This window comes from Callorhinus ursinus, unplaced genomic scaffold (genome assembly GCF_003265705.2).
Source record: "Callorhinus ursinus isolate GAN/ISIS: 27379988/994484 unplaced genomic scaffold, GSC_fseal_2.0 scaffold4, whole genome shotgun sequence".
In the NCBI taxonomy this organism is placed as follows: domain Eukaryota; kingdom Metazoa; phylum Chordata; class Mammalia; order Carnivora; family Otariidae; genus Callorhinus; species Callorhinus ursinus.
The window spans coordinates 30,886,499-30,898,856 of record NW_027397066.1 but is presented as its reverse complement, the minus strand read 5'-3'; the positions used below and the strand labels follow the sequence as shown (position 1 = coordinate 30,898,856).

At 47.5% G+C, this 12,358-nt stretch overlaps 1 protein-coding gene and 1 long non-coding RNA gene across 9 annotated transcripts in view; one reads left to right on the top strand and one right to left on the bottom strand.

The window, feature by feature from the left end:
* The first annotated feature begins 785 nt into the window (after positions 1 to 785).
* On the top strand, positions 786 to 7,314 carry LOC141372585 (uncharacterized). Its single transcript, XR_012377875.1, has 3 exons — positions 786 to 1,168; positions 5,204 to 5,777; positions 5,900 to 7,314. It is a non-coding gene; the product is annotated as an uncharacterized lncRNA (long non-coding RNA).
* The window catches only part of PGCKA1 (PDCD10 and GCKIII kinases associated 1), a 79,648-nt gene continuing 69,056 nt past the window's right edge, over positions 1,767 to 12,358 (bottom strand). For 6 of the 8 annotated variants that reach the window (XM_073891524.1, XM_025887758.2, XM_073891520.1 and 3 more), the window contains 2 exons: positions 5,072 to 5,125; positions 1,767 to 4,081 (listed from right to left, as the gene is read on the bottom strand). In XM_073891524.1, coding sequence (XP_073747625.1) covers positions 3,160 to 4,081; positions 5,072 to 5,103 — 954 coding nt within the window. In that variant the 5' untranslated portion in view covers positions 5,104 to 5,125 and the 3' untranslated portion in view covers positions 1,767 to 3,159. Of the gene's footprint in view, positions 4,082 to 5,071; positions 5,126 to 8,711; positions 8,753 to 10,208; positions 11,923 to 12,358 lie in introns of those variants that run through there. The other 2 variants (XM_073891523.1, XM_073891526.1) reach the window with 2 other exon arrangements.

Genomic DNA, 12,358 nt, shown 5'->3' with positions numbered 1-12,358 from the left:
CCTGCTTGGAAATACTGATGGAAGACCCAGGAAGAGACAGTCTGATCCTTTGGGTCAGAGGCAGAGTGAAGCAGAAAGGGAGAAACAGTGACTGGCCAGCAGTTACTAAGTATGGACAAAATGGGCGTGTGCTAATAAGCAGCCTCAAATTCTCTTTGTGCCTTTAAACATCTGGTTTGACAGTTACAACAATTTGCTACTATCTGCCTTGGAAACCAGAGAAAAATATTTACTTTTCTATTTACATGATGGTTCAGCTTGCCCCAGGAAAAAATGTGTACATATGCGCACACACACGCATACAATATAGAAATAATTTTATATCAAAATCAAGATTTAATGTGGTAAATAGCCACATGACACAATTTGCTTAGACCATGAAAGACCAGGATGTCCCCTCCTGATCAAAGCCAGTGCCTTCCATTCAGAGTGCATCTGTGCTTTCAAGTTGTCCAGAAAATTTTAAAAATTCACTATTGCCAATCATTACTTTTCTGATACGGGGTGGCACTAGACTATAGAAAGACACTCCACAGAGTAGGATGCTTAGTCAGTTGCTAGACAACCTGGTGGATAAAGCTAAAATCTGAAATTTCTTTTCAACCTGAAGATTCGGACATCCTTTGGTAGAGCCTGGATATGGGGGTAGACAAAAGGCGTCATGACAGCTTAAAAAACAAACAAGAAAACACTCGAAAATCTTGGTCATCTGCTAACCTTTCTGAAGCAGTTATTTGCACAAAAAGAATCTTTAAAGCTTAGGAGAACTGTTAACATGGTGAAGTATCCACAGCAGTCTCAAAATGGGAAATTATGTACACGTGCAAGGCAAGGAGACCTGTCTGCACTAATTCCTCACCTTACCTTATCCCTTTTCTGTCTGAATTTTCTTCTTTCATCCTTCTGTTGTAGACAGCCATGGGAGGTCAGGATACCTTGTAGTTGTCCAGTCCTCCTTCCACTAGAGGGAAAGTTCAATCCCTTTCTGTTACACCAAATGTGAATACAATCTTTCAACCTCTTGCAAACTGGCTCTCTCCCAGGCTCTTGCGTTTCTGAGGCCCTGGCGTACCAGACACAGCAAGGTGACCACCTCAACACTCAATGTCTATTCTCCCTCTTCTTGGTAAGCGAATCCTGAATTCGACTGGAAAATCCAGACAGAAAGGTAAGTTTTCTTAGTCTTTCTTGCATCTAAATGTGACCACGTGACTAGATGTTGACCAAGGAGGTATAAATGGAAGGGAGGGAGATCCCTTCCTTCTTTTCCCTGCATGGAAAGCAAATGTCATGATTGGAATACACAGTAATCTTGAGAAGGAAGCCAAGATGATAGGAGCACAGGTAGCTGATAGGATGGAACTCTTATCACCCTGGACTACTAACTCCGGACTTCTTCTAAATACATCTCTATTTTTACATAAGCCATTTATCACACGGGCTGAACCTAATCCCAACAGATACACTTTGGGAAACTCTTGAAGGGACCACTCTCAAAGAGGAAGCATTCCGTGTACTAAGTACAATAGCAAATCCACCGATTATGCAATTAACAATGACAACAGCTTGTATTTTCAGTGCTTGGTGTGACCTTGTATGTAGAGCTGGCATGTCACCAAACAAACCCAGGGTAATGTTATGTCTGGTAAGCATTTGTAAGGGCGCCATCCTTAAAGATGCCGGGAAGCTCAGAAATCACCTTTTTATTTAAATGATCACCAAAGTGCAGTGATGACATTGACAGTATTAGAGTTTTCAGTCGTGAGGACATAAAACCATTCTTCAAGGATTTGTTTTTAACAAATGGTAAGACTTAGCATTTGGTTGCGTGCCTACTCTGTGCCAGGCACTGTGATAAATACCTGCATAATCTCATTCAATCTTTACAAATACATACTATTATTCTCACTTAACGGATGGGCAAGTAGAAGGGAAAAATTATTTGCCTGAGGTCGTGTGGCAAAGCTGGAAATCAAACCAAGGTCAGCCAGGTTTCAGAGCCTGTGTTATGAAATGCCATATGAGAGCATCTCCCACGTTCATAGTTTTCCAGAGAGACTTGACCATCCTCTACATTCTCCACTGAGTCATGTCAGATGGCAGTTCTTGCTTTTATAAACCAGAAGGCTGGCATCCAGAGAGGGCTGTGGCTCATCCTTAGGTAAGATCGGAGCATGTGGTGTCATGAGTTTGAACGGCAGGGACAAACAGCCAAAGCCATTCTCAGCAAACGGACTGGTTCTCCTCACCTGTAACTCAGTAGTGCAGCCCTCGAAATGGAAAGAAACATCAAGGCTTACTGACACTCAGTCTGGGAAATGAGAACTACCTTTGAGTTACGACAGACAGACACATATGTTGTTATATTTTAATCAGAATCGACATTAGGTGGCGTAAAACATCTATCTCTTCGCTCTTCCCAATCTCATGAACTTAAAACTCAAATACAACACAAGCAGTTTTCAGAATTATTTTGGCCAGCCTCCCCAGTCCCAAAGGAGATCAAAAAGTAATAATGTAAAAAAGTTAAGGTCAAGGTGTCTTAATATCACAGCTAATGACTAACCATTTGCTTACTGGTGGCTTCTGCTCCATCCTGAAGCCTGCTGAGTTTAACTCCATTTCAAACAAGTGGTTAGTGATTAGTTCCCTGGGTGACGGTCCCTGAAGGCAAGCCATGCTCTGGGGACACACTAGGCACTTTCAGTGGGGGTAGCTACTTTTTCCAGGTTGGGGACAATGTCTGGCTCTCAAAAGCAAGACAACGAATTTACAAACAGAATGTTCCGTGATTCTGTGCCCTTGGTGGTGGAGGGTGGTGGGGATTAAGCGCTGGGATTTCAGAGCATTCTCAAGAACATCTGTCCCAGATGTTCTGGAGGGAGATCTGTGGGTCGACGAGTAGGCTGTTTGATTCCCGCATGCGCTGTGGGCACCTGCACTCTGATTTTTATTCTGGCGCCCTGAGTGATTGCCCGTCCACACAGTGGTGCTGTCCATACTTAACAGCAAGCGGCCTGGCGCGGGCACCCGCGATCATCAGAGCGGACGCTGACGCAAACAACCTGTAAGGCTGCGCGGGGCGCAGGCTGCGGGGCACCAGCTCCGACCACGGAGCACGCGCACCCCACATGCGCGCAGCGACACCTGCTCAGGGCCCTAATCTGCCTCGTCCACGTCTTCTCCAGCGGTAGCTGCTTCTAAGGCTGCGAGGGCTTCGGCCACGGCCGCATCCTCGTCCTCCGCGTCCCTACCCGGCTCTCCCGCGGAGCCAGGTGCATCCTCCCAGCCGGTTCTGGAATCGACCAGGGGCGCGGCCTGAGCAGCATCCTCTGCTTCAAAGTAGACACTTAGGCCTTCTGTTGCCACGGCCTCGCTTAACGAATCCCAGCTTCTCTTCAAGGGGAAGGGCATGTTCAAACCGTGCTCCCCGACCCTGGGGGAAATTCCCGCCGGGGCTTCTTCGTCAGTCTGGCTCTTGGAAAGACAGTCCTTTTCTTCCTGATCAGCTTTGTCTATAGTGGAGCCCCGAAAGGGGGGGTAATCCGGGGCCGGTATCTGGAGGTCATGGTCTTGTACTCGCAAGGCAGGACCTTCTGCCCTGGAAGAAGCTCTGGAGTCCCCATTTCGGACGAGCTGGGTCTCTTGCGAGGCCGGCAGCACACTGTCCTGTTGTCCGGGGCCCCCTCCTTCCGGGAAGGGTTGAGTTGGGGCGACGCTGTGCGCGGTCCTGACGCAGGAGCCCCTGTCTCCCCGGTGGGGCCCATGATCCCCAGTGGGCTGCAGGGGGGCGGGGCCAATGCCGTTGATGGCACTGCCAGCTCTGTCCGCACAGTATCCCCCCGCCGTGTCCCCCTGAGGGGGCGGTCCGGGGGGAGGCCAGTGGGGCTCCTGCCCGCCGCAGGCTCTGCCTCTGCTGGCCGTCCTCTTCAGGCCCTCGCTCTGCAGCTCGTTTTTGTGCACGAGGACTTGGCCGCTCTGTTTGCCTTTCAGTTTACCCACGTCACCTTCATCCACCTTGCAGCTGTTCACCTCGTTGACATAGCCAGGGGAGGGCACTTGAACCGGATCAAAGAGATAGCTGGGGGTGACAAGAATGAGGGTCAGGCTAAACACTAATACACTTTATTGTTACTACCTTTATGAATAACTAGCTTCCGTCATTAATACTTTCTCCTACAGGCTCTGCCTCCTTCTACTATTCCTGTTAATTTCTAAGCCTCTATGTGTGTCTAAACCAATTAGATAAGAGTTGGGGTAAAGGAATAGAGCCTAAGAAGAGATCCAAGAGAGAAACAAAGTAAAGTACAAAGTGATTCATGGAGTTTAAAAATAACCAAATAGGGAAATAAAACAAATGTCCAATAACAGGGGACTAAGTGGTTAAGCATATCCCCTTAATGGAATATCGTGTAGTCGTTAAAAACAATAAATATGAAGTCTGGACTAACATGAATGATACTTATAATATTTATTATGATAAATGTTTTCTGAATAAAGCCTACCATCACACTGTGATGACAATGGAAGAGAACTTATACACACACACATACATACGAATAAATGGATACAGCCATATAGCTACAGATGTAGAACTAGAATAATAAAAAGTGTTATTTGTGAAGGAAGCAAATTAGTCAGGTTTTAGTTTGTGTAGAATTCTATTCATGTGATCCAAATTATTCTGAAATAGAATCTGGACAAAATTAAAAACATGTATGTGATGGGCGTGATTTATTTTCAGCGATGCCCTGTCAGGCACCATCCCTGAAACCCAAGCTTTTCTTTGTGCTGAAGCTCTCTGGAGAACTGGAAATTCAACCTAAACCAGATTTGCTCTCAGAGCATTATGTCGTTCCCAACGCGCTCTGAGCGGTGAGCAAAACAAGTTTAAAAATCTAGGCCATATGTCCTCTTAAATGATATCAAAGCAGTTCCAAACTCATAATTTCTTAGCAATGCTGGTCATGCCCCAAGAGGGATAAATGCAGTAAATCCATGCATGGTCTTTAGAAGGGCCCCCATGGTAATCCCAGATTCCTCCACTCAGAAGTTATTTTTTCAGCGTTACCTTTGTATCATTTTACAGCACCTGCACCCCATCTGGATTATTTTTTGTTACCATCTGGAAAAGAAAGTTAAAAAGGAGAGAACACAGTGAATGACACGTGAATAGAAATTACGTTTGCTTTCTCTTCCTTAGATACTCCAAGTTCGTCGAGTCACAATTTTTGGCAAAAGGACAACACGCGTGTCCTGGGAACCCCTTCCTTTATACCAAATCGCATATTCAGAGCTCTCAAACATCTGCTCACACTGGTCTCTGCCAGGCCCTTTCCGCCCACCCTGGGAGGTACCTGTGTCATCTCCATTCGGCAAAGGAGTTAACAAAACAGGCTGAAGAATGCAAGGGGGAGAAAGGCGGGATTGAAAAGGATCCGTGCCATTTCCTAGCTCATCGCCTTGCACTGGGGACGCGGGAACCCAACCAGGGTGCAGCCACCGTGCTGCAGCGGGAGGTGTAGGAGAGAAGAGAGGACTCCTTACCAGGGGATTAGCTACTCAAGTGTTAAAGGACATCTGGGTACGGCGGCTGACCTGCGTGTTCCACAGTAGACACCCAAGGAGGTTACAGCTGCAGTCATCATGCCACGCTTTACCCAGGACTAAACTGCACCTGTTCTGCCTTTCCCATGACTGGGCCACACCTGGCTTGGGGCCAAGGGCTCCACACTCTTCCAGCTCAAGGACGGGCCCCTGGGGCCTCCTGGCAGCAGGTGGGTTCAGCTCTGTGCTTCTTTTATCTCCCACCTGCCCCTTTCCAAGTTTCGTGTTTCCTCTGACTCAAATCTTCCCTCCATGTAGAACTGATCATGTTGTTCTGATCTTTCCTCTCAAGAGCCAAAATGCTGACGTGAAAGAACCTCTAAAACCTACTAACTTCTAAAACTTACAACCTTTTAAAAAGACAGGCCAATAACAGAATCTACAGCCCCAGTCTCTCCGTCTCTGTAAGATGTGCGCCCTAGGAAGAAGGAAAGATCATTCATTGTTGGCCGTGTCGCTGCCTCCCCTGGCCCCTCTTCTGTCTTCTTTTAGTTGTGGCTCAATTCCCAGGATGCCCTTCACAACTGCTTCACAAGCCTTTACCCACACGAAAAATGACCGGTGCTCTCTCGTTTTTGTTTTGTTTTGTTTTGTGTTTTTAAAGATTATTTTTTTAGTAATCTCTACACCCAATGTGGGGCTCGAACTCACAACCCCAAGATCAAGAGTTACATGCTCTACGACTGAGCCAGCCAGGCGCCCCATGAATGGTGCTAAGAGGTTATAGACGGATAGGTTATCGGGCCTATGTAATCCACAAATAACCTCTTATGGAGTGCTGAAAAATGGCCCCCCAAAGATATCCCCATCCCAATCTCTGGAACTTGTGAATGTTACTGCTTATGACCAAAAACCAAACAACAACAACACACAAAAAACCCAAAGTCTTGGGGCACCTGGGTGGCTCAGTCATTAAGCGTCTGCCTTTGGCTCAGGTCATGATCCCTGGGTCCTGGGATCGAGCCCCGCATTTGGGCTCCCTGCTCAGCAGGAGGCCTGCTTCTCCCTCTCCCTCTCCCCCTGCTTGTATTCCCTCTCTTGCTGTGTCTCTCTGTCAAATAAATAAATAAAATCTTTAAAAAAAAAACCAAAACCCAAGTCTTTGCAGATGTGATCACAGATTGGAGTTGGGGAGATTTACTTGGATTGTATGGTTTGGAGCCCAGCTTCTGACTGGCTGTATGACTTCAGGCCTCAGCTATTCCATCTGTAAATGGGACTAATGATATGTCTACCATAAGGAATCGTTGGAGATTATATGAGTTAATATTCATAAGCAGCACATACTTATTACTCGGACCTGTTTGGACACAGCATGTTAAAAAAAAAAAAAAAGGGATGGAGGCCTTGCACCGAAGAAAGATAAAATCTAGTTGCCACAACACACACAGGAACAAACTCATTTATTAACACCAAATAATACTTGCTTTCTGGAATAAGCCAAATGGTATATTTCTATCAACTGTGGCACCGATTGAAAGATAGAAGCCCCAAGTGCCACAAAAGTTCCTTGGAGGGAGAGATCATTGGGAGCTTACAGTAGTTTGTGTGTACAAGCATTTCCTTCTTCAAAGCCCTCTCAATTAAATGACCCCGGTTCCAGAACCTGGAATTTTGTTCCCAGCCTCTGCTTCCACTTATGCCTATTTTCTGCTAATAATTCACAAATCAGCTGGACAAACAGGATAGATAACAAATACCACGTGCACCTCCTCCCCTCCATCAGCCCTGCTCCCCCCCCCCCCCCCCCCCCCCCCGCTCTAAAACTCTGCCCCCCTCTGCCTACTTGCAGTACTTTTATTTATCTTGGACTCCGTTTAAAAACACAATCAGTCAGGAGGATAGGTGGCAAAAAAGAAAAAAAAAAAAAGGAGAAACCAGGCTTTGAAGTTTTTGAGAGGGCAGACTGTGGGTCATCATGTCACTGAAGCCACTGTAAAATATTAATCTTTGTAAAAATATCAGGGAGGTCAATTTGGGGATGGGGAGTTCAAGAGGTATAGGAGGGGAAGGTTTTCAGGAAGGAAAGAGGGAAGGGAGAGAGAGGAAAGAAGGGAGGAGGTGAGCAAGGGGCAGGCCTTGAGCCACACCTTGGGTGATCAGGTCTCCGGCTGACCAAGGTCAACCGTGGTGAAGCCTGGCCCGGCTGCAGGCCCCACCCTCTGGGGCTGGGGCTGGGGCTGGGGCCTGGGGGCCACGGGCACCGAAATGCACACCGCTCAGATTGAAGAGGCCAGCTGGAGAGCCACCGCGTCCTTGTTTCTTAAGAATTTACAAGCCACCTGGGGCTTTGGGGTGCCCTTCCTCCTCCCCCAGGAAAACCACAGGATCTATTTTTCTTCCGAAGCCACAGAAGGTGAAGGATGTTTTGATGGCTTTCCCCTTTTAAGAACAGGTTTCTAAGTGGCTTCTCCCCTGACGGCTGGCCTTCGGGGCACACCACATGGGTTTCCTCCGGACCTGGTCTCCTACCTGAGGGCCATGCTCCGAGCCTCTCCGGCCAGTGGACACAGCCTCTTCCTGGTCAGGGCTCTCCCTCCCCGGCGGCATTCCTTCCCTCACTGAGGCAACTCCTGCATCCAAGGCTGTGTGACCGCTGACGGAAAGGGTGGGGACTAGTGTATTTACACCCAACCCCTGCCTGCCCCTATCTACAATTGCCTTCCTTCTGTGAAGATTCCTAGTAACAAATCCATGATTTCTCTTTTTCTATGTCCTTGCCACACCCACATCTTGCTTTGAGCAAGGAGCTCTCCCATATCCAGGATCGAAAAGGGAATATTCCTTGCCTGATGTGACACATGGAAATGGTGGGCGAGGGGTGGGGGGGAGGGGGCAGAATACATGCTCGTTTGAAATAACACTGAGTTCAAAATGGGCAGTCTACCTGCTTTCTCTCCGCCCCCCCAACCCCCCTTGACAAGGGCTAGCTTGAAGGCGAGAACTTAGTTGTCAGGGGCCTTTTATTACTTAGCAGAATCGGAATTTGCTTTCTCTTTGGAATATAAAAAAGCAACAGAGAAGCAAAGGGCAAATCCTTTGCAACCATCAGCTGGTATGCACAGGGGAAAAGCAAATACCATTAGGATGGGATGTCCACCCACCGCAGGCGACTGGCCGGCCACTCCCGGAGTCCTGTGTTGGGGGTTGACTCTGCCCAGTGTTTTGTGTTGAAGTTAAACAGTCCTGTGTTTGAGGATGGACATGCTAACGCTCCGTCAGTTACTAGTCAAGTCTCCTTGCTGGAAAATCCTGTTCCATGAGGGAGGGGGGTCGTGGTGGGGGAAGATGGGAAGACCACGGAGAGTCAGTTTTCTAACCAGGCAGAGACGCTGAGTATTCATTTGCAAGTCAAGAGGTAACAGGAAAAGGCTCAACCCAGTTGCCAAGGGCTGCCTTTGAATAGTGATGGTCCTAAAGGGTGACAGACGCAAAGGACGGGAACCAGCCAGCTTGTGAAGGTTCTACTGGCCAAATCTGGAACAATTAGAGCATCAGAATATATGCTACTGATACAAAGGATTATAACCCACTGCATAAAACGAGGACCTGTGAATCCACACTGATAGAAATTTAAAAAGGGAAAGTTCTGCCTTACAGGTCGAAAGCCAGCTAACACACACACACACACACACACACACACACACGCACACACGCACACACGCACACACGCACATACGCACACACACGAGGAATCACGGGACCAGAACAATCACCATCATAACAGTAACTGATTCAAGCAAGAATCGTCAATGGATGCTGACACTAGTGGGCAAGAGTCTGAGGAGAACAGAATGGTTAGCCTCCAAGCATCTCCCCGGCACATGCTTAAGGCTCCAACAGTATCTGGGCAGTGGAGAAACCTGGCACGTAGCACCTGCATCTGATAACCAAAGGGAACACTGCCTGCACCCGATGAGACTACCCGGCTCCAGGTGCCCCTGATGGGATGCACAGAGAACTCAGCATCACTTGTCCGGTTTTCCTGCCAAAAGAATGTAACCTGGGTGGAAGAGTGAAGCAACATCTGTGAAGCCCAAATGGAGGGGTATCCTGCAAAACAGATGGCCTGTACTCTTGGGAAAAAAAAAAAAAAGTACTAGTGCGAAAAACACAGACAGACTTGAGGAGCCATTCCGGAGTAAAGAAGACTAAGGAGCTACGATGGCCAAATGAAATGCATGCGCTTTTTGCTAAAAGGTCATTATTGACACAATTGTTGAAATCTGAGTAAGGCCTATAGATTAGGTAACCGTATTAAGTCAATGTTAATTGCCTGATTTTGATCAATGCACTGGGGTATATAAGAGAACCACCTTGTTCTTAGGAAACGCCCAGGGAAGTATTAAGGAGGAGAGGGCATGGTATCTGTAATTTATTAAAATGACTTAGAAAAAAATTTGTGTGCGTGTCTGTGCGTGTGCAGAGAAAGAGAGAGGATAAAGCAAATGTGGTAAATGTTAACTTTGGGGGACTGTGAGTGGAGGGTATACGAAGGTTTTTGTACTTTTCTGACAGCTTTTCAGTAAACCTGATGTAATGTCAAAATGAAAAGTTAAAAGAAAAAAAAGTGGGAAATTAAAAAAAAAGAAGGCACCAACCTAACGTCAGCTCTTGTTCTGTGTATCTCTGGACTAGGACCGACCACCGACGGGAAACCGCTGATAGTAAGGTACTCCCGCTAAGGAAGCAGCGGGGAAAGGGTTTTGGAAGGGAGCTCCCCAAGCCCACCGATTTTTTCTGGATTTAGTTATTCTGAGCACAACCTGAAGACCTTTCCTCAATAGCCAGTCCCAGGCACCGGAGCACCACAGGCCAAGAAGCTACGGTTCCTGTCCTCCGCTGCCGTCTTCGAGGGGACGAGTGCTTTGGTGTCCTCCGCAGTCAGCTTCCTCTTCCATCCCAAGCTCCTCGCAGGCAACGCCTAACTCACGGCAGCATCCAGCTCATACGGGGCCCTTTGCACTTGCTATTCAACCGAAGGCATGCTGGGCGAGTGAGAGCTGTGAGTGAATTAAGGATGAGGAGGAGATTTTCTAGGTTACTCCGACAGAGGGCCTGCCTCTTCCTGTGATTGCACTACCCAGTGGCCCAAAACAAAGAGCCAAGCGCAGGAGCAGAGAGAGATGGGTGGGACTGGGTGCAGCAAACCCTCCCCCTCAGGCCGTTCCCCGGGTCAAGGGCGTTCGGCGCCCAGGGTTCTAGCCCTTGAGCCGTAGAGGCTGCAGCGGGGAAGCGGTCTGAGTTGATTGAAGCTGGAATGCTTGGGAGAGAGACACAAAATAAAACGCTTAAATTTCCAGCTCCGTTTTTTTTGAAACACCAACTCGCCGGTGTTTGCAAAACAGCTGGGATTTCATGTAACCTGGGCAGCAGGTGAAGTTGACAAATATTTAGTGAGTCGTTTCTGGGTACTGAGCTCCTGGGCTCAAGAGGAATGAAGGATGATAATTGCCAGGTGCTGAAGAAATTGCTAGGTGCTTTATAGGACAGATACGAGATGGCCTGCCCAACTTCACTGACTGTGCTGAATTCACAACAGTAAAGGGACAAGAAGCTAAATTCTAAGACCACTCAATCCATTTCCTCCTTTCTGGACAGCTTTTGAAAACTCTTGGTGTGTTTCCTTTTCTCCTTAAGAGGCTAAGCTTGGGTGATTTTGGAGAACCTGAAAGACTATATGAGGACCTTTATTATCACCGTCTATTTTATGCATTCTCAATAGTTGATGTGCGGGGCACCTGGGCCGCTCAGTCCGTTAAGCTTCCGGCTCTTGGTTTCGGCTCAGGTCACGATCTCAGGGTTGTGAGATCAAACCTTGAGTTGGGCTCTGCCTTCAGTGTGGAGTCTGCTTGAGATTCTCTCTCTCTCAAATCAATAAATAAAATCTTCAATAGTTGATGTGCTACGATACGTGTTAGCATCACCCAGAACTGGGTTTGATGGGATATTTATGTGCAGAGATGTGTTTGTAGGTTTTTCCCCTCAGAAAGGGGTCCATGGTCAGATAGGTTTGGGAACAGTAGCGATTAAAGGTTAAAGATGAAGGGCGCCTGGGTGGCTCAGTCGTTAAGCGTCTGCCTTCGGCTCAGATCATGATCCCAGGGTCCTGGGATTGAGCCCCACATTGGGCTTCCTGTTCAGCGGGGAGCCTGCTTCTCCTCTCTCAAATAAATAAAATCTTAAGAAAAAAAAAGATTAAAGATGAACACATTCATGATTATGAAAAAACTCTTTCACTTGGCTGACATGGGTATTTACCCAAATTATTTGACCACAGAATTCTCCCCCCATAAAAGACTTATTAACAACCAACAAAACTTGTGTTTTATGAAATATTTTGGGAAGAACAACGGTCGAAATGACAGTCCTAATTATCAGGGGGCAGTTTTGTGCCTCAAACTCGAAGTGTTATACCGTGTCTGGGGGGAACCAGCCCGGCCAAGTTACACATTAGCAACAGTTCCCTCACCAGGTGCAGACGTGGGAAACTCTGTTGTCTCTCGATTCCTTAGTTTCTTTAGCTGCAAAAGGAGTCCATGACCTCAAAGCTCTCCTCCAAATCTGATAACCTAAAAAGGTGACTCAGTGAAGAAAGGGGGACTTCCCTCATGACCCCCTCCTCCACCTGGTTTACACACGCCTGTCCCCTTGAATACTGAGGCAAGGCAGACACCAGTAGGACGCTGGCGCAGGCGAGGTTTCTCGCAATGGCTTGTAAACTACACCATGGCCATACCGCTGAGGTGTG